Here is a 23,200-nt window from a genome sequence, read left to right as displayed (position 1 = left end):
TGGGATCGACGGATGTGGGTGGACAAGCGAGGCGGTTGGGGTCGCGATCAGTTGCTTAGCCTATTTTGACAGGAGGTATCTCTATTGTAGCGGCAACCTTTAAATGTCAGCCCTACCGCTCCTCTTTCACGTCGCTTTAAATTCTCCATTGAATGTCCCAGAGCCGGGGAGTGCGAAGCCCTCGGTAACGCCAGCATCGACTCCACGGTTTTACCAGAAAAGCATAAGCTCGACCTTCCATGGCAGATAGAGCTCTTCAAAAGCCAATGGCCCCGGTGGCCCCGGTTTCGGCGCCCCAGATCCTCAGCTTTGCCCTCAGGGACCGGCCGAAGGTAAACCGCCGGAGACAAGCTCCGAAGTCTCGGGCAGGCTGTATCACATGCAAGTGAGTTACGAGCAACATGAAGACACAACAACCGCATCTGAGATATGCGTTCCGATCAATTCTCACCGATGCTTGTGATGCAGCGAGCTAACGCAATCATTAGAAAACGACGCATCCGTTGCGATGAGGGGAAGCCATCCTGTCTAAATTGCGGCAAATCAAAGCGAACTTGCGAAGGATACGCACCAAAGTCCACGGGAAATGAACGTAGATTGCAGGAATACCGCCCACTGCTCATTCGACCCAACTACGAGATGTACATGTTCACTGCACAACTCGAGAAAGATCAATTCGAGTATTGGATGACATTCAGCAAGCAGTTTACTCTGTTTCCGTCGGATCTCATCACACAGCTCATACCACAAATTGCCCGTGAAGAGCCGGCCATCAGACACGCAGCGTTTGCCATTGGCGCAGTCACTTTGGGCAGCGATAGTCGCCTACAACGCACCAGTGGCGCGGGTCCATTCATTAAGGATGCTTTGCAACATTATGGAAGAGCCATTCACATCATTCGATCCAGCGCATCATCAAAGAGAAGTATCCCTCGTGCTCTCCTCTCCTGTATTCTCTTCGTCGCCTTCGAAGCCATACAGGGCAACCATCTAGCTGCGCTCACCCATATAAATCATGGATGCAGTATGCTAGATCAAGTGATGAAACAGGGCGTGAGTGGAGAATGCCCTCCAAAGCTGATTGATGAGGTTATCTCAGGATTCCAGCGCTTCACCTTGTCATCATGGACCATGAATGGATATCACCCGACTGAGACTGAGACCTGGGTGCCTTGGTGCTGCCGCGGAAGAAGAAGTCGCTATGCAGTCGACGAGCTGCCAAAGAGCTTTGCAACGCTTTCAGAGGCTCATCGGTGGTGGGAGGTCATCCAACACTTCATTATATATCAAACAAAGATGCATTCAGCGTTGCATTTTGAAGACCTCGGGACTCCTTCAAACCTGACAAAGATCCCGAAACATCAGGTGAAGAGATACATGGGCATCCTCGACCGGTGGCACGTCCGATTTGAGGCGTTATCAATCACAAGGCCTCCGACAGAGGCAGTGCGCAATGATCGAGCAAGCCTACAAATGTTGAGCCTTCAGCTTTTATACAAGTCACTCGTCATTTCTGTGAAGAGCTCTCAATACACAAACACAGAAGTCCTAGTCGAGTCGACAGAGGAATTTAGTGAGATACTCGCTATGAGTAGGATCGTTCTCGAGGGACAATCAAATATGGACCCATCCAGGGAGGTCTTTACTATGGAAACCAGCCCGAGCTGGGCCATTCTTTCTGCGAGCATCTATTGTGTCGATGCAGACGTTAGAAAAGAGGCTCACCGTCTGCTCAGGGACTTTCCCCGCCGGGATGGCATTTGGGATACCAAATTGTTCGCCGCCATTTCAAAGACCAGCCAAGACCTCCGCGCAGAAAACGACTGGAGAGTCGACGATCATGCTGGTGCAGTTCTGGTCAATAAAGAGGTTGTTCTATACGAGGATGAGGTGTTTAGGAGGAAGTATGAACTAGCAGACGGCCAGTGGCGGATTGTGGAAGAGCAAAGGATACCGGTCGGTTTGGAGTGATTAAATGGTTGTGGGCTATTGCTAGACACTCAACTCTAAATACGAATAACTTGAAGGCAGTCGATATTCCTCAAAGGAGTCGTGACTGAAATACCTAAGAGCTCTGCGTTGCTAACCAGAAGAGAATATACTTACTGAGCATTTTGATAGAACATGTCAAAGACAAATATGGAAATTAGGAATGAGCAATTTGAGAGAGGCTCCGGGGCTGCGATGTCTTCCTCCACTGAAGCAGGTCCATGTTTTGTACTGTACCTTAGCTTATGAAAAGGCCAAGCTTTCAAGTTGGCAACTCCAGAAGCTGTGGTCACGCACACCCTAGAAGTCGTGACGACGACTCTATTTCCTCTCACCGAATTTGATTCTCGCGCAAGCGTCGAATTCCCAGAGGAGCAAAGTTCGCGCGCACTCCCTGCTTCTGATATCTGACGATCACATCGCTCGATCACTTCAGTTCATCGGGATACCTAGACGATATCCCATATAGTCCAGTGGTTAGGATACTCCGCTTTCAGTCTCGTGAAAGCGTTCCGGAGAGACCCGAGTTCGAACCTCGGTGTGGGAACATGCCTTTGATGATGAGGAGCATTTTTGCACTTTTGAAGCCGTGGTCTACCAGCCAACTACAAACAAACCGTCGATGCACTTCACTCAACCCATACGATCATCTCGACACATCATATAGCACAAAGTAGATGTTTCGACGCCTCTTGAGCAGAGACGTTGATGAGATGCCTCAGGGGCATCCATAGGCTGAACCCACGACGACTGGATGACTCACAGGAGACTCTCAGCACTAAAACGTGGGAATCAACCTGACCATTATGATTTCTTAAATATATGGTAGATGTGTCACTTAATCAATACATAATAAAACTCGATCGACTCTTAGGTAAAGACAGAGGGCGGCTGTGAAGCCTGATGCGTAGGTCAGAGAGCTTGAGAATCACGACTATCGGACAGTTGAATATTAGTATTGATGAGCCTTAAGGTCTTGTTCTGCGAGGTCAGATTATTGCTTATAGGGATTGACGACACTGAACTATCAAAGCGTGCCATTCCTCTTTATCAAATAAAACGACACAACGTTGTCAGAATGCTTTGAGTCGCGCTCAAACTCCCTGTGTGTCCGAAGCCAAAGTTATTGCGCAATATATTGACATTGTAATATAGGTAGTAGAACGGCATCGGTATCTAAAAATCAACAAGTCGGCAGGATGCTAGAGACTAGCCTATCTCTACTCAATATCTGGGATCCAGCCTTCTTATCTGGCTTATTCAAAGATGGTTAAATCTTTGGAGATTTGAAGCTGGAGACTGACCCGTTTCAAGGAAAACGATCTTGCGGAATTCGTCTTCCGCGCGGTAAGGTGTGGGGGTTATCTTCTCATCCCCAGCCCGTACACGACCCAGTGTTCACGCAACCGGTGTCATGTCTTTACTTGACAGGATACCTGACTTCAATCTGCTACCAAATGATTGCAATGATAAGATAATAGCATTGTTTTATCTTGGGAATGGAGCATCCTGGGGGAAGGGTTAATAGGTTGGCGCACTAATCCGTGTTATCATCCGAAGATGATTTACGTGTCCCTCGCTGTGTAGGATAGAACTCGATATGCCGCGCCCAATGATGCACAGAGTATAGAGAGACTTTCAACTGTACTAGACATTATGAAGAAGCGTTCGCGCCTTGCCTCTGAGACTGAGTCGCGGGAAGATCCAGCAATATGCTCCTAGCAGATGTGCCATCCAGCCAACTGAGATTCTCACCTGTCTCACACGCGTAGAAACGATGACCACAAGACACGAAAAGACACATTCAGTCGACCTTTAGAATAGGCTCGAAGAGGACGTCGACAATGCCTATCTCGAACCAGGCTCTCAGAGCCTCCCATCGAAGAACTGGCTTACCAGGTTACGGAACGCCTTGTTGCGCTCTGCTGAGACTCGAGGCGTGGCACCTGTTCCGATCGAAGAGAGAAGCGACAAGGATACTTTTAAACTATTCACGTTGTGGCTCACTGCAAACTGCACTACCCTCCCGTATGCTTCGAAATTTCTTCCTGAATTATGGCACCTCCGCGCGTAAGACTTGCTATAGTTCGCCAAGCTGATGAATACCATAAGTATGACCACTGGCATATCCGGAACCCTAAGCTTGGACTAGATCCTACAGTTGCTTCAGTAGTCATCGTGCTAAGCACCCTCTTATTCATCCTTCCCGTTGCCTGGATGAGAATGATGGGGCCGAAGACTGGCATGAGTCAAATGGCTCAGACTAGATACTACTTCTGGTATTACTCAATCTCACGCTTGATGAAGGTTTCTTTCATTGTAGCTAACTCGGAAACCAGCTACTACCTTTCCATCGGCATTGCGCTGCTACAAATCGCCACCTTGATCGGTTACACCATCATGACATCTATTGTCAGTGGGTCGACTCTCACGGCTGGTTCTGAAGGCGACCTCAGCTTGATTGTGGGTATCACAATCAGTGTTGTTGGCGCACTGCCCATATCCTTCTTGGGCCACAAGTATCTGCATTACATTGATTGATACTTGTGGGCTCCATCTTTTGTTGCTCTCGTCATTGTGGCCGGCGTCAGTGGCAAGGCGCTTGCTGGTACAGGTGCCGAGACTGTTGCGAGTTCACCAAGGACTGTCTTGACGTTTGCCGCTGCGTGTGCAAGTCTGTGTACTAGTTAGGCTCCGTTGGTATCGGACTTCGCCGTCTACATCGACCCATCCACGCCAAGGTAGGCCGTGACTTGCGCATCACCGAGACTGGACTAGGCTTACGCCATCTACAACAGAATCAAGATCTTCTTATGCGTGTACGTAGGGTACAGTGTCCCTTCAATTCTGCTACTCATTCTAGGTGCCGCTGCAGGTGCCGCTGTGCCAGCAAACGAGACTTGGGCTCAGGCCTATGGTCTCTACTCCGTTGGTGGTATCATCAATGCCATGAACACTCCTCTAGGAGGATTTGGAAAGTTCGTCTCGGTTCTGTTGGCGTTCTAGTGCTTGGTCTCACAGCCTGCACACTATATTCGCTCTCTATTAGCTTTCAGTCTCTTCATCCGATTCTCAGTCGCCTTCCCCGGTATCTATACTCGCTTGTTATTGTGGCAATCATTGTGCTCATCTCAATTGTTGCCAGCTCTAACTTTTGCAACTCTCTATCGAACTTCCTGAGCTTCGTTGGCTACTGGACGGCTTCGTACACTAGTATCGCGCTTACTGAGCACTTCCGATTTCGTCGGGGCCGGTATTCTGCGTACAACATCTCTGACTGGGATAATCCAAAGGCACTCCCGCTTGGATTCGCGGCCTTGGCATCGCTCTGTTGTTCTTTCGGACTGATCGTCCCTTCTATGGATACTGCGAGGTACCCATTGCAGTACGGACCGGCGATATCGGTATGCAATTGGGAATTGCTCTTGGTTCACTGATGTATATAGTGCTGAGAGGTGCCGAATCACAATGGAAAGGTCGAGGTAGATCATCTTAGCAGAAGCTTTGTTCACTTGCCATCTCCCTCACCATAGTCTCCGAACTTTTGAAGCAGTTTGATTTCCTAATTAAAAAAAAGATGTAGCTTCACTGTCCCTAGCTCAAAACTGGAGACCGCCATTCAGAGGTAGTGAGTGGTATCGTCATTGTCACCGAAGGCCGTCTCGGGGTCCCCTCAATGGACTTCCGTCATGCCTGCCGCATGGCTTTACCGTAGTAATTTGAATGAAGTAGCCTTCACGTAGTGGTCGGCAAACCCTCGAAATGTCGCGTCGCTTGATGGCTGACCTCATCAACCCAGCGAATGTCGTGCTCACATCAGGTGCTCAAAGACTCCTCAATTGCATTTAAGAGCCGTGCCTACCCAGTTTTCCTTTTGCAATTAGACAACTTTATAAACTTGTCAATCTTCACATTGATAGTCGGTTGGGTTCCTTTAGCCCTCTCACGACAGCTGAACTAGACGCAAAGCGATGCGTTGATGTTCCTAACCAATTTCCGGCGTGCGACTTCGGCGGATTTGGCGGCCTTTGCAGTTGCCGACAAGACTGCGAGCATATCTACGCATGACTTCAAGAATAAGCAATAATCTATCAGGCGCTCTCGAAACATATGTATTGCAAACGGCCCGAACGAAAAGTCCAAAGCAATCGAAAAGAACTGCCACGTCAAGCGTCGGACAATGCCCGGCCTCTTGTGAAAGCAAAGAGTGCATCTGGGCCCAGAAATCCGCTGCGACTCTGCGGAGAAGTATGCCGACCATGTCCTGGGCCCCGGCCGATGGCCGCCGTTGAAATGGAAAAGCAATGGGATGCACGAGATCGGGGCACTGTCAATCTAAGCTGCTTTCAGGGGAAAAAGAAAAGGCACGAAAACAAGACCAAAAGACCTTAGCAATCAATGCGAGCCGGCATCAAACCGCCCGAACGGCTGTCGCAAGACTGAGATTCCATTCGGGTCGCAGCCGACGTTACCCTCTCTCCTCCCATACGAAAAAACAAGGCACTAAGCGCCGACGTCGAGTCGCCTCGCCGGTCACAAGCAGCCTCGGGGGCTTCAGCTCGGAAATTCTTGGACATTGACGATCCCCTCTCAAGTCTCATTGTTAGACGGGTCATTGGAAACACACCAATTCGCCTGGTGCGACGCTTGCTAGTTAGGGGGGGGGGGGGGGGTAAAAGACGTGGCAACCAACAACGGCGCGGAAAAGCCAAACGCGACGGGAAAGTTCACCATTCGCCACAGCAGACTCTAGGCTATTCTTTGCCGAAATTTGCATCATTACAAGACTTACGCGACTGGCTGTGAACCACGTTGCCTTTCAATTTCCATAGAGTCGACTCGTGGGAAATCTCAGCAAGAATTGAGGAGAAACGTTCTTCATCAATATCAGCGAGGGAATATCAGTGGCTCGAAGTCTCATCCCCACAGGGAGCGACCATCTGTTCACAGACCGTTCTGCCGTCAGTGCCGCGAGGCGAGATGAGGTAGGCAGATCTTTCTCAGATGGCTTCGCACGCACGCACGCCCAGGTACGACACGCGCCGTTCATAGAGCTACGGCCTCGGGCGTCCACTGTCGCGCGCGGAGCTTCGTGGCCAACGAGGTGAACACTCAACAAGCATCCTGGAGGCAGAGCGCCATGTGTGATGCAAGATGAAGTATGGCACAACCTTAAGCTCTTCCCAAGCTACCTGACGCCACGCCACGATGGGCTACTGTACAGCGAGTATGTGTCGGTGGCAATCAACATCTCTTCACGAGAGGAAGAGACCAACTCGCGCTAGGAACTTGGCTCAGGTCTCGGTCAGAGGAAGACAGAAGGGGAGGAGGTCTAGGGGCGGGAGGGGAGGGAGGGAGAGGGGACAGCCGGCTTGTTCGGCCGATCTCTGGCGCAACTCGAGCCATATCCGCCAGCGAACCCCTGTACCGCCCCAGCAAAAGGACCGGACTGGGCTCTTTCCAACTCCAACCAGCTAAAGAACCGGCAAAGGCAGCATCGGGGCCCTCGTTGTGGTCGTCTGTTCCCGCTCGCTCTGGTTTAGAGTTAAATCAAAAGCGGTCAGCCGTTGATGAGACGAGGATCTCTCATTAAAGGTCAAACCGCGGTCAAATCCATCCACGGAAAGAAAGGAAATGATGGATTGGTTTTTCTATCAGTCTTGTCAGTGTCAACGTCAACGTCAATGTCAAGTGTCAGTGTCACGATGTATCTACCTACATGTGACAGAAGCAAATATGGCATGGAGCCTGATCCGTCGCCAACGTCAGCAATCTATGGAGCGTAAGGTACAAATGTGCCATAATCAGATGCTTTTTCATTCTTCTTCGTCTGCTTGCCGCACTTTTCGATATTTTCCTGCAGAAAGACGTAAAAAGGAAGCAGCTTCACCTCGGCAGGCTTGCATCTAAGCAGCACTGCAGCAGTCAGGGACAGGGGCACCCAGGCAGCGCCATTCCGACAAGGGAATGGCTTCGTGCGGGGGAAATTGGCATCTCCCCAGACAAGCTGCGATGTGGCCCTCCCCTTCCTGGGCCTCGTCCAAGCTAAAATTTGTCCTTGTCCACGTCGTCAAACGGACGCGAAGGGTGCAGAGCCTGGCTTGGTGTGGTGAGATTGACCCAATCAAGGCAGACATGACACACGGGTGTTACCTAGATGGGATACATGAGAGAGGGGGATCACGGTGGTTGCTTGTGGCTGCCGTGGTGTTCCTGCATCTGCCCACCTTATCTTGCCTGTGTCTACCTTCTTGTCTGTCATTCCGGATATGATTGTATGTCTGGTGCCACCATCTCTCTCTTAACCTTAGGGCGCCAGACCCGGATGGATTGGCAAACCTTTTTCAGCTTAAGTTACCGAAACGCGCGACCTTTGCGTATCCGCATTATGGACTTGGACGGGCAAAAGTGGCCAATCAAGCTAACAGAGTTCGCATAATCACCAAGTCGCCCAGATCCCTCTACGGAAGCAGAGGCAACACGATTGGGATGGCGTCTTCAATGGCCTTTACGAAGTGGTATCAAGGTGTTCTAGATGGTTCAATACGGGCAAAGACTGGAGCTATAGTTCCGAGTGCCCTTGTGCCACCCAACAAACAGTCCAATATCATCCCGCATGTGGCAATGTGGCCTTGGTCAAGGAAGTCCAGGATCCATCATCATCTTCTCAATTAACTTTGCAGAGTCTAGAAGCCCCCAAAACTTACTTCACGAGGAACCATGGCCAGAGGTTCATCTGACAGCTCCGGACTTCAGCTCGTCTTACTTCTGATTCTCTAGAGACGCTTGGCCAATGGCAACTTTTCGATTTCCCCATCAATAGCGTGACAAGCAGCCAAGAGATGCTCCCGCCATTGCCCCCAGTCACCCCGGATTTGGCCTGGAAAGTGGAAAGGAGGAGAGAAATTTGATCCCAGCTACGGAGAATTCTCCATTTCCGAGAGCAATTGACTCAACAATACATGTAACCACAAGTGTTGCACGTCCGCCAGATCCCATACACAATTTCACCAGTCATGGGATTCAACGCTTATTGAAGCGCAGCGCCATGTCAGCTAACTACTAAGATGAGTGGATTGGCTCCGAAATTACGCCCGACCGAACATACAAAAGTCCAGCTTCCCAACACTGCAAAGCCCATGTCCATCTGCATCATGCCACTCCCCTGATGGGGAATCGATCTCCTTCTTCACATGTCCAACGAGATGAGTACCGAGCACAACCTGCGGCCTTTACACACACAGAGACACCACTTTTTCTCCAATACGCGCCCTCGCGCCATAATGGCCAGGATTCAGAACTTAGCTAAGAGGCAATAGAGGTCAAAAAAGCCCACTTCCCCGGCCTCGCCTTGACCCAAGAAGATCCCCGTCCTAACGGAGGATACTGTCCAATCCGGTATTCCCACCCGTCCACACCCCCTGCTCCTCTGCAACCCTCGCCTTTGCTCTATACGATCACCGGCGCAGCCCTGAGGCCTGCAGACCACTCGAAGGTCGGGTACGCGCGGGGAACTTTCGACTACGAGGTAGGCCCTGTTCTCGCTCTCTTCTTTTTTCATCATACCGTTGCAACGCGCATGCACATGCCGACCCCATTCGGACCTAGCAACCACTTCTCACGACCAGGGTCTCTCAGCTATCCACTTTCCCCCAGATTCTTGACTTGCTTGCGCAGTAACTCTACTGACGGAGGTCCTCATCCATCCGGGTTTTCTGTGACTACTTCAGTTGCTTGCCAGTAGTAGTCACTGGACTCGCTACAACTGCTTGTACATGCTCTCCAGGATGGAAGCCCACTTCTAGTCGTTTGCCCCGTCCCAGCCCTGAGAACCTTGGTTATTAGGCTCGCCAACTAGGTCCATGCAATTCCTTCTCCGTTATGAACCTCGAAGTCATCCCAGTCCGAACATCCCGCCTATACCCATACAGCCGAAAGGCATCAGGGTGCAACCACACGTACCCTCTACTCCGGCTTCTATCTACATAAAGTCTGCTCTCCCTCAGCTTTTCTCAGGCTCTCTCTTCTCCTCTGCTTCATCCACACTCGCTTGTCTTTCATACCGACACCTGATACCCACTACCACCTTACACTCACAACCCACCAACAAGCAACAATTATCAAAATGAAGTACGCGTATGCTCTCGCTGCCCTGGCCGCTGTCGTCGCCGCCCAGGTTGACCCTACCATCATCCCCGAGTGCGCTCGTCAGTGCTTGCTGGACGCCACTGCCTCGGCCACCAGCTGCAAGGCGGGCGACTACGTCTGTTCCTGCGAGCCCGCCAACAAGTCTGCCATCCAGGCCGCCGCCACTGGCTGCGTCGTCGGAGCCTGCGGTGCCGACGTTGCTCTGAGTATGTCTACATGCATTCCTATGTACTACCAAAGTAGTATGATCAGAAGGCTAACCTCACTTATCAACAGACCAGGTCCTTCCCGCCTCCGACAAGCTTTGCGCCGCCGCTTCGGCCGGCTCTGGCATGTCTGCCTCAGCTTCCGCCTCCTCCTCGGCCGCTGCCTCCTCGGCTGCCTCTGCTGCCTCTTCGGTCCCCCCCGCCAGCATGCCTTCCGTTGCCTCCACCACGGCCGTGACCGTCACTGCCTCTCCCTCCGCCAGCAGCGTTGTTGTCACCTCTACCCGCGCCAGCAACGGCACCGCCTCTGCCTCTGGCACCGCTTCCGGTACCGCTGCCGCTACCACCTCCGCCGTCCAGGCTGGCGCTGCTGGTCTTGCCCCCATCGGCGGTCTTGCCATGCTGGTTCTCGGTGCTCTTGCCATCTAAGCTACCAGACCACTGGAAACATGGCTCTTGGAAGTAGAGCTCGCCCGGTGCTATCTGTAAAGATAGATGGGTGGACTCTTTGTACGTTCATGAGAAAAGCCGGAACGAAACGATTCATGGTTGATGGTGGATGATCGAAGTTTTCTGCACCACCATACGGAGGTTTATTGCCCGAAGTCATGTGTTTGACATCGGGCATGTAGTTCAAGTCAAAAGCAATACAAGTTTTTTAATACCATTACTCGGTCTCTCTTCATTATCTTGCAAAACAAAGTCCAATATCGCTCCCTCTAAATTACCCTAGCAGGCCTGGGGCCGCATCAGAGGAACCAAAACACAACTGTCCATGTTAAGGTTATCGGCATCAAGATCTTCTTAGCTAGACGTCCGACGACAGGTGACCACGAGCTATGCGGGGTGTTCATGAGAATGTTTGCCTGCTTGCTAACATCCGGGCACTTCCCATCGAGCAGATCCTGCATGCTAGACCTCTTTCCCACGGCCGCTTTCCCGTCCGGCATGCACTCTCCCGCTTCGTACCCGCGCCTGAATTCGAGCGCATTGGCAAACATCCGCGCCTTCTGATCAGTGGTGAAGCCGTTCTGCGGTATTTTTCCACGGCACGAGGAGTACTGTTCTCCAACCAAAAGCTATCCGTTAGTGCTCTTCTTTGAGTCCAATATGAGGGCGGCAGGACACTGACACTCATGTAGTTATTGATCTCAACCGCTGGACCACCAACGCATGTTACCTGCGAGCATTGATAAACCACGTCACGACTACCCGAGGTCTGGGTCGCGTTTGTCAATCCATCTTGAATGAGACATTCCTGGCCGATCTCATTAAACGTATGACCGAGACCAAACCAGTGACCAACATCGTGAACAAGTGTTGTGGCGTCGCCTCCCTGAACATGCGCCTCTTCAATTACAATACCGTCTGCTTCATCGAGCTGCTGGTTTGGGAACGTGACGTACTATGCATGATGATAATCAAGAGTTAGTCATTGTTTTCTTTCATGATCAGGTAGTTAGTTGGAATAGCCTTACGCTGTTGAGTTCCTGGTCATTCTTTTCACTGCTTCGCAACCCATTGACAATCCAAACGGTCAATGTTAGCTTTCCAGGCGCGCGTGTGCGGCGTTGCCAGTCTAATAATTTAGCCTCCTGTCTGGTTACTCTTGACCAGTCCTCATTTGCCTTTGGCTCCCACCAATTGAGTGCCATAAAGCGGAAGTTGATCCTCACTGCTCCCAAAGCCTCGTTCAGGACATCGATCTACACACCTTCAGTCCCAATACTCTGACAATCTCTACAATAGATGAGTGAGAGCTTACCTGTCCTTTCACCCTCGACTCCAGCTCATTTGGTTTCTCGGCGGTCGAAGAGGCTCTCATATAATGAAAATATACCCCAACTTCCATAGAGTCAACTGCTTTGCAATTGCTAAAGCCTCGGAGGTCCCGTGATACTAATGGTATCCAGTCGAATACGTTGTCAACGAAGGCCTTTCTCCTTGCCAATCTCTGAGAGTATAAATTTTGGCACTCGGAAATATTGGCTGGGATGGAGATTTTTCCCATGTCGACAGGAGCAGGGTCCTTCTTGGCAAAGTACTCGAAATACGCCGTCTCAAGGATCGCCAGCGCCCGGGCATTGTTATTATTTATCGACTTTGCCGGAACATTGACATTGAGCTCGGCTTGAAATTGCTCAATCGTTGATTTATCGGGAGGTGTGACAACTTGAGACTCTGGGACCGCCAGAATTGCTGTTTCGTTAACACCTTGGAAGCTGTCCGATGGTTGAGCGGCAAAGGAGGCCGTAGTAGCTAGCTCTGGCGATGAGACTGTATAAGTAGCTTGACCGGCACCAAGAGAGCCAGTTCGAGACCTTTTTCAGTTTAGCAAGAATTACTAAGGTATCAAGAAGCACTTACACTTGAGTCGATGCAACATTGCCCGGGTCATCAACTGCCCGAGTGCCTGACGCTTGAGGGGCACCAGGTGCAGTGGTTCCTGATCCCTGGACCTGGACTAACGTAGAGCTACCGGGACCTCTGGGTACGCTGGATTGCGCCTGAGAACTGCGCTGTGCTGAATTTGAGTTTGGAATACTTGCTGATGCTTCGCCGCTTTGTACAATTACTCTAGATGAAGGAGCTTCCCTCGAGTCTGTTATCTCTCTCGAAGGGACCGCTTGACCAGACACGCTGACTTGGACCGAAGACGCTGCTTCTTTGGGAGAATTGGGAGAGGCAGGCACAGCAGATGATGCAGGAGCAGCCTTAGATGTAACCTCTACATTCGCAGAGGAGGGCTTGATGATTTGAACAGAAGGCTGCGCTGAACTTGGACGAGCTTCTGATACGGGTGGTCTTGCTACGGAAGAAGCCTCTTGCGGTGTTTTGGGCCTGGTGCTTGCGGGTGGAGGAGCGGCTGGTTCTATATGCTCTCATGTCAGCAAAGTCTCGCACAACAAGACATAAAGCAGCGAGTCCGCCTTAAGGGCCTTTCACTATTTGTACTGACCTGGAGAGCTGACTGGCACTGGCGGCCTGGCGACAGAAGATGCTGGAGCATCAGAAGTTGACAAGTTGCTGAAGTTTTGCGCAGACACCCAGGATAACGGCCCAGATAGGAGACAGATGAAGGCAAGGAATCTCATGTTGAAGTCAACTCGAATTCACTCCAATGGTTATTTTCAATATTGAATCTGAGCAGAGACATCTCAAGATGGGAAGACCGTGCCGATCATTATTATACACTTCATGTGGACCATCTCCAGAACTCGCTTGAGCTATCCAAAACCGTTTGAAGAGGGTCTCTTCAACCAGATGGCTGGAATACGCCACGCTCGCTGCTAGCAGAGTAAGGCTGGATGCATTCGGCATTTTGATTCACACATGCGGGGAAAGCTGGCAGCTTGGGTAGATGAACGAGCTGAACAGCTTCTGCCAAGCCTGTTTCTTTGAGCCACAGACGTTGGCGGTGCTTCAGCCGCAGTGCTTCGATCCATCTCCGACGTCGTCTGCTGTGATAGGTGGATTTGACAACCTCCTCATATGGAGAACAATGTTTTGAGATATGTAAACAAAAGCTCCCCGCAGCTCCTATTCCGCGAACCACCCTAGGCAAATGCTTCGACGGTGTTGAATTCACTCCACAGAGCTGCTGATCATTCCAGCAGAAGCAGCAAAGATGGCTACGGGCAAACATGTCGTAATTGTTGTTTCAGTGCTATATTTTGCCTCATTCCACGATGCCAACAAGCGGTATTCCGTAAAATTTGGCTAGATTCTTCACTACAGGCGGGTCACATTCGAGGTCATCTTTTCAGGCGGGGAATGCAGCTTTCTCATTGACATATCAATGCTATTGCGCCACAACAGCCATTCGCTCGAATACCCTGGAGCGTATTGGATGTTTGCGGCAGTCGTGTGCTACTCCATAACCTACTAATACCAAATTGTAGAGCCATCCTAGAGCCCAGACTTGCGCCAAGGCTGGCCATTGAGGCGTCTCTCCGTCCTCGTGACATTTTTGCCAGGCATAACACCAGCTGCGCTTTTAGACAGGCAGGTAACATTCTTAACGCATCTTTAGCTTTGAGTTTAATTTCCTTAGCTTCCATGACTGCCGCCACGGCTCAGCCCTAGGACTGAGACACTAGAGTTTTGGGATAGACTGAAGTTCGGACCGAGAAACTGGATTGTGTCCCGCATCATCCGCGCCCGGGTTAGAGAGTAGAAGACATCTTAGTGAGCTGAGCAATCAAGGACACCAATGAGAACCCACAATGGCGATCAAAGAGAGAAAATGCGGGCGAAAATTCGTCCCCAAAGATGGCGAGCCAAATATGCAGCAGCTGGTAGGACCGACCGAAGCGCTGGGGTCCCTGCACCTACTTGTATATTTGCCCGTTTGCGTGAATGTTATTTGACTGTGCCTTATGTGCAGACACCAAGTGACGCGAAACATTCCAATGGTGCCTACGACGTCCCATGACGTGTGAGTCACCTATCCAATTACTTAATCCCCCCCATGAACACTAAAGTTACGTCAAAGTGATGTTCAAAAGCGAATCGTTGACTGATCAGACGTAGATGTAGCACAAGAATAAAGTAGCTGCGTTGTTCTAAGAATCAAAGCTGGGTCTACTCTAGCTCTGACATACAGCACTGCTCGTGTAACACCAAATATTTAATATTCGGTATCAGCCAAGTAATACCGTAGTTGGCCCCATTCCACTTTTGCTGTCCATTTCGTGCCATGATATCTGGGAATGCCCTTAAATAGAAGAAGTCTAAACGAAAGTCAAGAAGAGAAACACCAGCTTTGTACTCCAGCCCCCAAGACCCCTCATATCAATCTATCAAGCCAGACTAAACTGGACGTTCACACCAAGAGTGTCGTAATTTTGTACAAGACGGAAACTACATTCTCGGAGCCCGACGACGGCCGAATTCATATCCACCGTAGATGGTCGACGCCGAAGTGTATTCATCAGACTTGCGAGTCTCAAAGGTCGTCGGGGTGGGCGATACCTCTGAAATGGAGGAGCTCACCAGGGACGGTCGAGCACTGGCCACGGTGGTGCCGAGATACTTGGTCGAACTCGACTCCTGGGACGACTGGGAAGATGAAGAGGGAGGATAGTCGTAACCACCAGGGATGCTGCTGGCAGTTGAGCTAGTCAGAGTTGGAAGAGCACTCGAGATGGTGGTACCCAAGGTTGAGCTTGAAGCTGGGTAATAGGTGTCGTAGCCTCCAGGGATATCCGAAGTGCTGCTAGAGACGAGTGTAGGCTTGGCGCTGCCTACAGTAGTTTCCGGCGATGCGGTGGACTCCTGAGTGGAGGGAGGGTAGTCGTATCCGCCAGAAACGCTGCTCAGAGTTGCTGTACCTGTGGGTGTGACGAGAGTGGCCAGAGCGCTGGAGATTGTGAATCCCGGTGCAGAAGTGGAGGGAAGGGAAAGATACGACGACACAGACGTGGAAGTGGATTCCTCGTGAGTTGTGCAAGGTTCCTTGGATGTAGTAGAGACAGCGCTGCTCCCGAGAGAGGTAGGAGTAGTGTTGGACAAGCTGGGGGCGGTGGTGGTAGGGTAGCCGAGCGTAGTGGAAAGCTGAATGGAGGTTGGTGATGAAACAGATGGAAAGCCACTGGAGACTCCTGTACCGCGACTAGTCGACGAGGAGGCAGTCCCGGTGCTGATAGGTACGGTCTTCGTGAGGGTGACGACAACTGTAGTCCTCTTCGTGGTATGAGAAGTGGAGAGAGGGGGTGTGGATGCTCCGGGATGCTGAGACGAGACAGTGGTGTTGAAGACTGATGTGGTGGTGAGGGTGGTCAACGAATAGGAAATAGGGGGGGCGATACTCGACTTGGATTGTGTGGAAAGAGACGGCAGAGGGGGAATGCTGATCGTGGGGATGCTTGGGATGCTTTGGGTCGTAACTTTTGAAGAAGTGGACGAGTCTGTGTCAGTGGTGCGGATGGTCTTGGTAACGGTGCGAGTGATATGAGTGCGGGTAGAGTTCGTCCAGAGGCTCGAGGGGAAGCCAGTGGTAACACTCGTGCCGGCAGTGCCAGTACCATGACTGTAGGAGCTGGGAAGGCTGAGGGTTCTGGGATATCAGTTAATATCAATGGCAACTGCGAAAGAACGTCAACTTACGACGAAGTATTGGTGGCCCAGGTTGGAGAGGAGCTCGGGGTGCCAGCACTAGGCAGCTGGGAGGAGAAAGTGACTCCCGTAGTTGGAGTCCATGATGACACTGCTCCGGTGGCTTCAGAAGAACTGCTAGAGCTAACGGAGGTGGACGAGTTGGTGTGGCCGAGGGACGTAGACGCAGTAGGGAGAATGCTGGACGACGAGGACTTAGAGCTCAAGCTTCCTGGGATGCCCGTACTAGAAGGCTCGCAGGTGTGAATGTACGGAGGTGTCACAGTTAGGGTCTCTGTGATAGTCACGGTACTGGCACACTGAGAACCACAAGCAGTGACAGTGACCGTCGCCGGAGGATGCGGAATGAGGTAGTTGTTGGCGTTGGGAGGAATGGCGTTTACCAAAGAGGCACTGCAAAGTCGGGTCAGCGATGGTCGAGAAAAACACGATTGAAGCCTCACCTAAGACCTAGAAGGACGAAGTAAAGTGCGACAGGGACCATGACTGGCAGAGGGTTCGGGATATCAAACGAGTGTGGCGTCGCAACAGCTGGTGCTTGCGGGTTTGAGATGAGAAGCGAAACTCCAGTACACCATTACGTCCGTCCAGACAGCTTTATATCAAGAAGGCCATCTTATGTACACCAATGCTAGATGACACGGCATATATCTCAGAGCATTTCCGATTGCAACGCCGACGGGAGGGCCGGCAGACATCCTCGTCACGGAAGCCGTTACCCCGGCCTAGAACGTCCTTCGGCGAGGCTTTTCATGCAGGGCGCCGCTGAGAGCCAACAACACAGCGATCGATTCAAGTATCTCCCTAGTGAAGTTCCGAGCTAAACAGAAGTTAGAGGCTTGCCCTCGTGGTTGTTTGAAGCGAGATCGCACAAGCCGCAACGTTCGAGATGCGTCGTTGCCACATGGGTCAAGGGGATGGGTACCTGATCTCATCTGAGCCAGACCGTCAGGATTGTTTGACAAAACCATTCGAACTTCACGAGTGATAATTTGAGCCGAAAACAGATGGGATTTCTGGCAAGGAAAGCCATATAATTTAGCAATCTCAAGTAACGGCTACAACGTGTGATGCTACATAGCTTGGATGCGCTCCAGAGCTGGCACTTCAGGATGCAGTGTTCGTTTGCGGGTAGAATTTTGAAGACAAGATTAATGCCCCTGCCTTTTAGATTCGACGGGAAATCCTGGTAGGCAAACAAGAGCGGCGAGAAAACAGAGTCGTGTGAATGAGCACGGCTGCAGATGCCCTCGTTGCGGCTGCAGGTGTCCGTCCCACACAATCTCTGGCAGACAACCCACATAGTCAAATAACCTCATACGAGCAAAATAGGTAAGAAGTCCAAGTTCGCGTTACCCTGGCCTTAAGATTGGAGCATCGGAATACGATTTTGTGATCTGCGTGTTCTGGAGGGCACATGTACGAGAATCTGACATCCTCTTCGCCCCGAATTGTAGAATGTTTGAAGCTTCGAGCTTTTCCAATAACCTGGAATCACTATTCTCTAAGGATGCTCCAGCACGACAGATCCCGTATTTTTCATCAAGCATGAGATACTACGGTAGTGAGGGACTTTTTTGCTTTCACATTGGCTTCCAACAAGATGGTGTTACACCGACGCCAGTGCACGCATCGCGTGTGTGCATGTCTGCATTGACGTAGCTGCGGGTTTCCGACCATTCAGGGGTGGGACCAAACAGACAACATCTGTTCCCTTCATAACAAAAAGAAGTTTAGAGCCTGTGTCCTTGGTTGCAGGACCAGAGAATGCACCTACACATAAACACCATTTAGGCACTGGATTCACAGAAACCGTTCATTCTACTTGTAAGGTAGTTATACCGGGGAGGTGCATCCTGCAGATGAGCAACACGTACAATCAGATCCCGTAAACTTGACATTCTTGTCACATGTTGATTGCGGGAGTATGTGCGATTTCTGCGGCGGGAAGGATGAAGGAAGCACTTTTGTCTAGAAGTTTCCGTTGCAACAGAAAAGTCGGAAGTTTTCTAATCGGCCGAAGGCGGGAGTCATCTTCGTCACTTTGGAAGGATCAGCAGAGCTTCACGTCTTGTTTGCACTTCATCTCGGGTTGTGTGGGCCGTCTCACACCCGTTGATGTTTGTCCTTGTTGGTACTCGGAGATTTGGGCGAGCGGCTGTACTGGACTTGGGGGATAGTCCCTCTACAACACACCTTGATCTGCACGGGATGTTTTGTTTGACCAAACCTTGCCCCGACCTGTCCAGGCGACGGTATCACCTCGATGCGTGGCACGCGTGGCCAAAGGCGTTCGAAATTACGGTTGTGCGCCACATCACCGAGGACGGGGGCCATGAATCATTGATCCTCGTACAATGCGACTAAATTGGCACTCTGTGTAGAGTAAAGTAATGTTCACATACAGAGCAAAAACACGTATCTGAGACTGTCTTAAGCTCTGCGAGAGGAATCATTGCCAAGCTCTTCCACAATTGCAGGTTACACGGCCGGGTAAGGAGTCGTAAGGTGGCCACAATCGCGGCACCTATGTGTGCGATTCAATTCTCCTCGGCACGCCCAGCCGCTTGATTTGGTTGTGGCAGGTCCCGCTGGAATAGATGAAAGATCAAGTGCGTGATGCAACTGTCTCGCACTGCACCCTGGGAGAGTACCCTCGCCTCTTCGTCTTGCGAGCAAACAACTTTGGGATAAAGATGTGCAGTCTATTCATAGTCCCGCACCTCAAATTTCTGGATACTCTCTGGATAATCTCCATCCCAACATACTGTTCTCAGAGGACCGCCTTCAATGCCTTGAATGCATCATCTCGACTGCCCGAGAACCTGAGCTCTGAGGTCTTCCAGTTAATGACTTTCCAGATATTCTCCACGTATGCCGCCTTTCCATTAAGATACTATCACTCTCCTTGATTAGTCTACTAGAGTCTCAAGCACATGTTCTCATCGGTGGGGACGAACCTGTAGGTAGTACGCGTGCTCCCACATGTCGACACCAAAGATGGGCACACCCTTGGTGACGGGGTCCTGGTCCTTGGTGGTAACGATGCTGAGGCCTGTGACATCGTCTTTGACCAGCCAACCCCAGCCGCTGCCGGTGATACCAAGCAGAGCGGCATTAAAGGCCGCTTTGAATTGATCAAGGCTACCCCAGATACGAGTAACCTCGGCGATCAGCTTCGGTGCCGCATCAGGCGAAGCATCCGGGCTTGAAGCTGGGGAGAGGTTCTCCCAGAAGAGAGAGTGGTTGATGTGGCCACCGCCGTGAAAGTTGAGGGCTGCGAGGACCGTGAAACGACTTTGGAGAGGGTTCGCGTTGTAAGTCTCTATGGCTTTGTTCAAGTTCGTGACGTATGTTTGGTGACTGTTTAACTCAATGATTAGTACCTTGGTGACGCATACTCCGTTTCTCCCCGGCACGATGCGGCTTACTGTTTGCTGTGATGTAGCTCCATGATTTGAGCCGAGATGTGAGGCTCGAGAGCCTGCGGATGAGATTAGCATATAGCGGCTCTATCGAGCAGTGATGGGAAACTAACATCGTAAGCGTAGGGAAGCTTAGGTAGCGTGTATTGCGCGCTGGTCATTGTCAAATATTGATGCCGGGTATGGTCTGGTTAGCTAGGCTGTGCAGCGAATATCGTGAGGTCTTGGAGCTGTGTGTAGATGAAGTTGAGTCAATAGGAAAGGGTATCGAGGGGTAAGAACTTAGAATCCAGAGTCACTCCCGCCGGCAAAGACATACAACCGGTCCAAATGAGGGGTAGAAGTGAGCACATTTCATCATCTAGGCAACAAGACTCGCCTTTTCCATGTCCGTTGAGGCCGAGGATGTGACAAACACCTTGATGGCTGCCCTTCCTCCGTCTCATTGACCGGCTCCATTCCAGAATTGCATGGGTCATGGTGCTAACGCCCACCGACGACTCGGGCATGTCCACCCGCCCATATGCCTCGAGATTCAGTCCTCGTCAAGATAAATCTTCGAGAGGACTGTTGTCGACTTCGATGTGTTTTTAGTAAAGTCAACAGTCTGTAAGTCGCGGCGATATGTGTATGTAGCGCAGACCGGCTTAAACATGATCAATATTGCTCTAACTTGCTCACCAGGAAACCCGTGCAGGGCCCTCCAGTTCCAAAGTTGGGGTCAGATGTGCTATGATTGGCCAACATATTACTAGTGACGCCCCGGTCCGCGACCCGTTCACGCTCGTTTTGGGATGACAGGGATAGAGAGACAGATTGAGCACCTTGAGGGAGTTATTGGGATCAATCGAGATGTTTAAAGCATCGCGAAGGCTCTACCTTTCGAGTTGCTGGTTTGTACAGTTGTTCCAATTCTCACAAGTCGGCCTTCCAACAGCCTCCACCGACTTGCTAGCCATACTCGCAACTCATTCACATCTCACCATGTGCGGCCCAGATACCTGCACCAAGCCCCGAGGCGGCGCTTTGGCTGTTCTCAACCAACCTTGCAGCCAGCACAGCCCGACAACACCGAAACAGCGCCTTCGCGGAGATCTCGCTTTTCATACGCCTGGTCAACCGGGATGCTCTTTGGCGACCCATGCACGAATCACAGGCGGCGAAGGTTGCGATTTACAGTCGTTGTCCGAGATGATTGTCGTGATACAGTAAGTAATGCTGACCTGAACATCGCGAGGTGGGGTTGAGTAGCATCAGGCATTAACAAAGCTCTTCTTAACAGTCAGTCCGGTGACCTCACTCGTAAACTTGAAGATTGCGGCTTGTTCGAACGCTTCGCCTTCTCCGGTGCCTCGATCCTCGAGAACGGTTCTATACTGGAGTTGGCGTTAAAAAGGCCAGTCTCGCTGGAAGTCGGCGATGATGGCATCATTGGCCGTAGAGTTTCTGTCTTTCCAGGGACAGAAATGGATCATGCATGCGCCGAGGGCATCGTTGGCTTCAATTTTGTCCACGCATTGTGAAAGCTGCAGACCGCATCTGACTTGAGGAACCTATTTTAGCATGGCATTTGGCGTTTGAGCGATATCGGCGTTCAATATTCATTCATAATTTTAGTTCGTGGACTACCTTGGACTTGTAATCCCGAGCATGACTTTCATGTCCGTTAGCAAAATGAGTGCATCTCTATCTTTGAGTCACAAAGTCCATGCACTCTGTGTCTTCAGACGCTCGAATCTAGACACATCGATTCACGAGACATATGATAGACCCATCTATGTTTCCAATTTACTCGCGATTCTCTTCGTTCAATGGCTTTACCTCACTTTACCGAAACATCCTCGCGCGTGTACACGCGACTGCATTTGACCACCATGGGAATCATCGCCCTGTAAGAGTAGAAAAGCCCTCCTGCAAGTCTCCGAGGCCGTTTTGACTTTTAAGTACTAAGACAGCTTCGTAGGGACCGTTTAAGCTAACTATTGTCCTACCCATCTGCTTTTCAACTTGATCTCTTGCTTCATCATGATGATTAATAATCCTTACAATATTTGACTCACATAGGGCCAAGAACGCCGAAGCTCTTTTTTCAAGATGCATTAGTATGTGGAGGAACATGACCTTGCAATCGAGAGCGGTGTCAAACGGCTGGTGGGACAGGCATCTTGCTACATCTTCGACCATTGTCGGTGACATGAATGTCCGAGAAACCATGACATACAGTGGTAGCTTCTTAAGTAAGCACTGGACCTTTCAGTACGATGGGTACATGAGTGAGGACCTTGAATACGACTTCGCACTGCACATGTTGAAATAAACTGGAAAAGATTGAGTACTCCAGATCTTCTGGCAGCAATACTCTCAAGGTTAGAATTATGTAAGCTATCAGCAGTGACGACGATCTACGCCGTGTTGTCGACGGCCTCAGAAACGGCGCCGACTACCTTACGGAGTCAATACTCAACATCGAATTGGGTTGATTTTACAGACATAATGCATCATCCGTTATGAAAATTAATCAATAAGAGAGGATATTTGAAGAAAAGAAATGCCCTGGCAAGTGGTACCTGGACGTATTGGTGAGACATCGTGACATCATGCGACAAAGCTACATCATATTCCAGGTTGCCCAATATCCAAAGACGCGTTGATGTTATTGGAATGACTAATAAAAACGCATTGCAAGAGACGCCAGAAGGCCTTGCCACGTTCCGTATGCTAACTTCTAAATGTCAAAGCGAATACGATGTGAGGTGACGATCAATACGAGGTACGAAACCGTGATACAAAATCCCCTCATACCTCGTCTAGCAAAATTATTCGGCAAACCCCCGGAAAAATTCGCCTATGCTACAAACGTTCTCGATGAGACTTTTTGAAGCGCGAGACGCTTCTGCAAGGTCGATGACAGCGTCTGGTCTAATGTCTCCACTTTAAACCGAAGAATGCAAATGGAAAACCAGATGGTGATAAGCGAAAACTATTTTCCTTGATGATTCTGCCAAGCCATTTCGGCACTGCTGAGCTAATGTGAGACCCGATGTCTCTAGTTGGGCGAAGTCAAAAGCCGAAGGTATTCAGCCTTTTACATAGAGAAGGGGCTTGCGGAGTAGTCCCGACCCTAAGGTTAGTCTCGGCTATTCTTGGTTCTCGGGGAGCAACGTAGCATAGCTTGACTCGTGGGGGAGGGAGGCAAAATCAATGGTTGGGCAGAGCTTCACGGTTAGCATTTTCTTTCCTTCGGTTCAGCGACCCGGGCCAAGAGGCTGGCGGACAGCGGAGCTGGATTGATCGGCCGTTCGGCAGCAACCGACT

General features: G+C 50.7%; 8 protein-coding genes across 8 annotated transcripts; 4 read left to right on the top strand and 4 right to left on the bottom strand.

Moving 5' to 3' along the window:
* Positions 1 to 266: 266 nt before the first annotated feature.
* On the top strand, positions 267 to 1,971 carry CTAM01_12605 (C6 zinc finger protein; the record flags this gene model as incomplete). Its single annotated transcript, XM_060528610.1, has 2 exons — positions 267 to 385; positions 597 to 1,971. 2 exons carry the CDS (start codon positions 267 to 269, stop codon positions 1,969 to 1,971), a joined length of 1,494 nt encoding a protein of 497 aa, XP_060376764.1.
* Positions 1,972 to 4,044: 2,073 nt separating this feature from the next.
* CTAM01_12604 (NCS1 nucleoside transporter) lies at positions 4,045 to 4,530 on the top strand (the record flags this gene model as incomplete). The annotated part of the gene is made up of 2 exons (XM_060528609.1): positions 4,045 to 4,268; positions 4,329 to 4,530. 2 exons carry the CDS (start codon positions 4,045 to 4,047, stop codon positions 4,528 to 4,530), a joined length of 426 nt encoding a protein of 141 aa, XP_060376763.1.
* A 5,584-nt stretch (positions 4,531 to 10,114) lies between these two features.
* Positions 10,115 to 10,772, top strand: CTAM01_12603 (CFEM domain-containing protein; the record flags this gene model as incomplete). Its single annotated transcript, XM_060528608.1, has 2 exons — positions 10,115 to 10,343; positions 10,414 to 10,772. The coding sequence occupies 2 exons, from the start codon at positions 10,115 to 10,117 to the stop codon at positions 10,770 to 10,772; spliced, it is 588 nt and encodes a 195-aa protein (XP_060376762.1).
* A 320-nt stretch (positions 10,773 to 11,092) lies between these two features.
* Positions 11,093 to 13,438, bottom strand: CTAM01_12602 (uncharacterized protein; the record flags this gene model as incomplete). The annotated part of the gene is made up of 6 exons (XM_060528607.1): positions 11,093 to 11,404; positions 11,476 to 11,748; positions 11,822 to 12,049; positions 12,109 to 12,664; positions 12,711 to 13,215; positions 13,303 to 13,438. 6 exons carry the CDS (start codon positions 13,436 to 13,438, stop codon positions 11,093 to 11,095), a joined length of 2,010 nt encoding a protein of 669 aa, XP_060376761.1.
* A 690-nt stretch (positions 13,439 to 14,128) lies between these two features.
* Positions 14,129 to 14,359, bottom strand: CTAM01_12601 (uncharacterized protein; the record flags this gene model as incomplete). Its single annotated transcript, XM_060528606.1, has 1 exon — positions 14,129 to 14,359. One exon carries the CDS (start codon positions 14,357 to 14,359, stop codon positions 14,129 to 14,131), a length of 231 nt encoding a protein of 76 aa, XP_060376760.1.
* An 847-nt stretch (positions 14,360 to 15,206) lies between these two features.
* On the bottom strand, positions 15,207 to 16,944 carry CTAM01_12600 (uncharacterized protein; the record flags this gene model as incomplete). The annotated part of the gene is made up of 3 exons (XM_060528605.1): positions 15,207 to 16,401; positions 16,452 to 16,853; positions 16,904 to 16,944. The coding sequence occupies 3 exons, from the start codon at positions 16,942 to 16,944 to the stop codon at positions 15,207 to 15,209; spliced, it is 1,638 nt and encodes a 545-aa protein (XP_060376759.1).
* Positions 16,945 to 19,233: 2,289 nt separating this feature from the next.
* CTAM01_12599 (iron/manganese superoxide dismutase) lies at positions 19,234 to 20,046 on the bottom strand (the record flags this gene model as incomplete). Its single annotated transcript, XM_060528604.1, has 4 exons — positions 19,234 to 19,356; positions 19,421 to 19,823; positions 19,892 to 19,944; positions 19,999 to 20,046. The coding sequence occupies 4 exons, from the start codon at positions 20,044 to 20,046 to the stop codon at positions 19,234 to 19,236; spliced, it is 627 nt and encodes a 208-aa protein (XP_060376758.1).
* An 823-nt stretch (positions 20,047 to 20,869) lies between these two features.
* On the top strand, positions 20,870 to 21,408 carry CTAM01_12598 (uncharacterized protein; the record flags this gene model as incomplete). The annotated part of the gene is made up of 2 exons (XM_060528603.1): positions 20,870 to 21,093; positions 21,168 to 21,408. 2 exons carry the CDS (start codon positions 20,870 to 20,872, stop codon positions 21,406 to 21,408), a joined length of 465 nt encoding a protein of 154 aa, XP_060376757.1.
* Between the last annotated feature and the right edge of the window lie 1,792 nt (positions 21,409 to 23,200).

Source organism: Colletotrichum tamarilloi (genome assembly GCF_030869305.1).
Source record: "Colletotrichum tamarilloi strain Tom-12 chromosome Unknown Scaffold_79.1, whole genome shotgun sequence".
Classification (NCBI taxonomy): Eukaryota; Fungi; Ascomycota; class Sordariomycetes; order Glomerellales; family Glomerellaceae; genus Colletotrichum; species Colletotrichum tamarilloi.
Note: the sequence above shows the minus strand (reverse complement) of the source record. Positions and strands in the feature narration are given on the sequence as shown.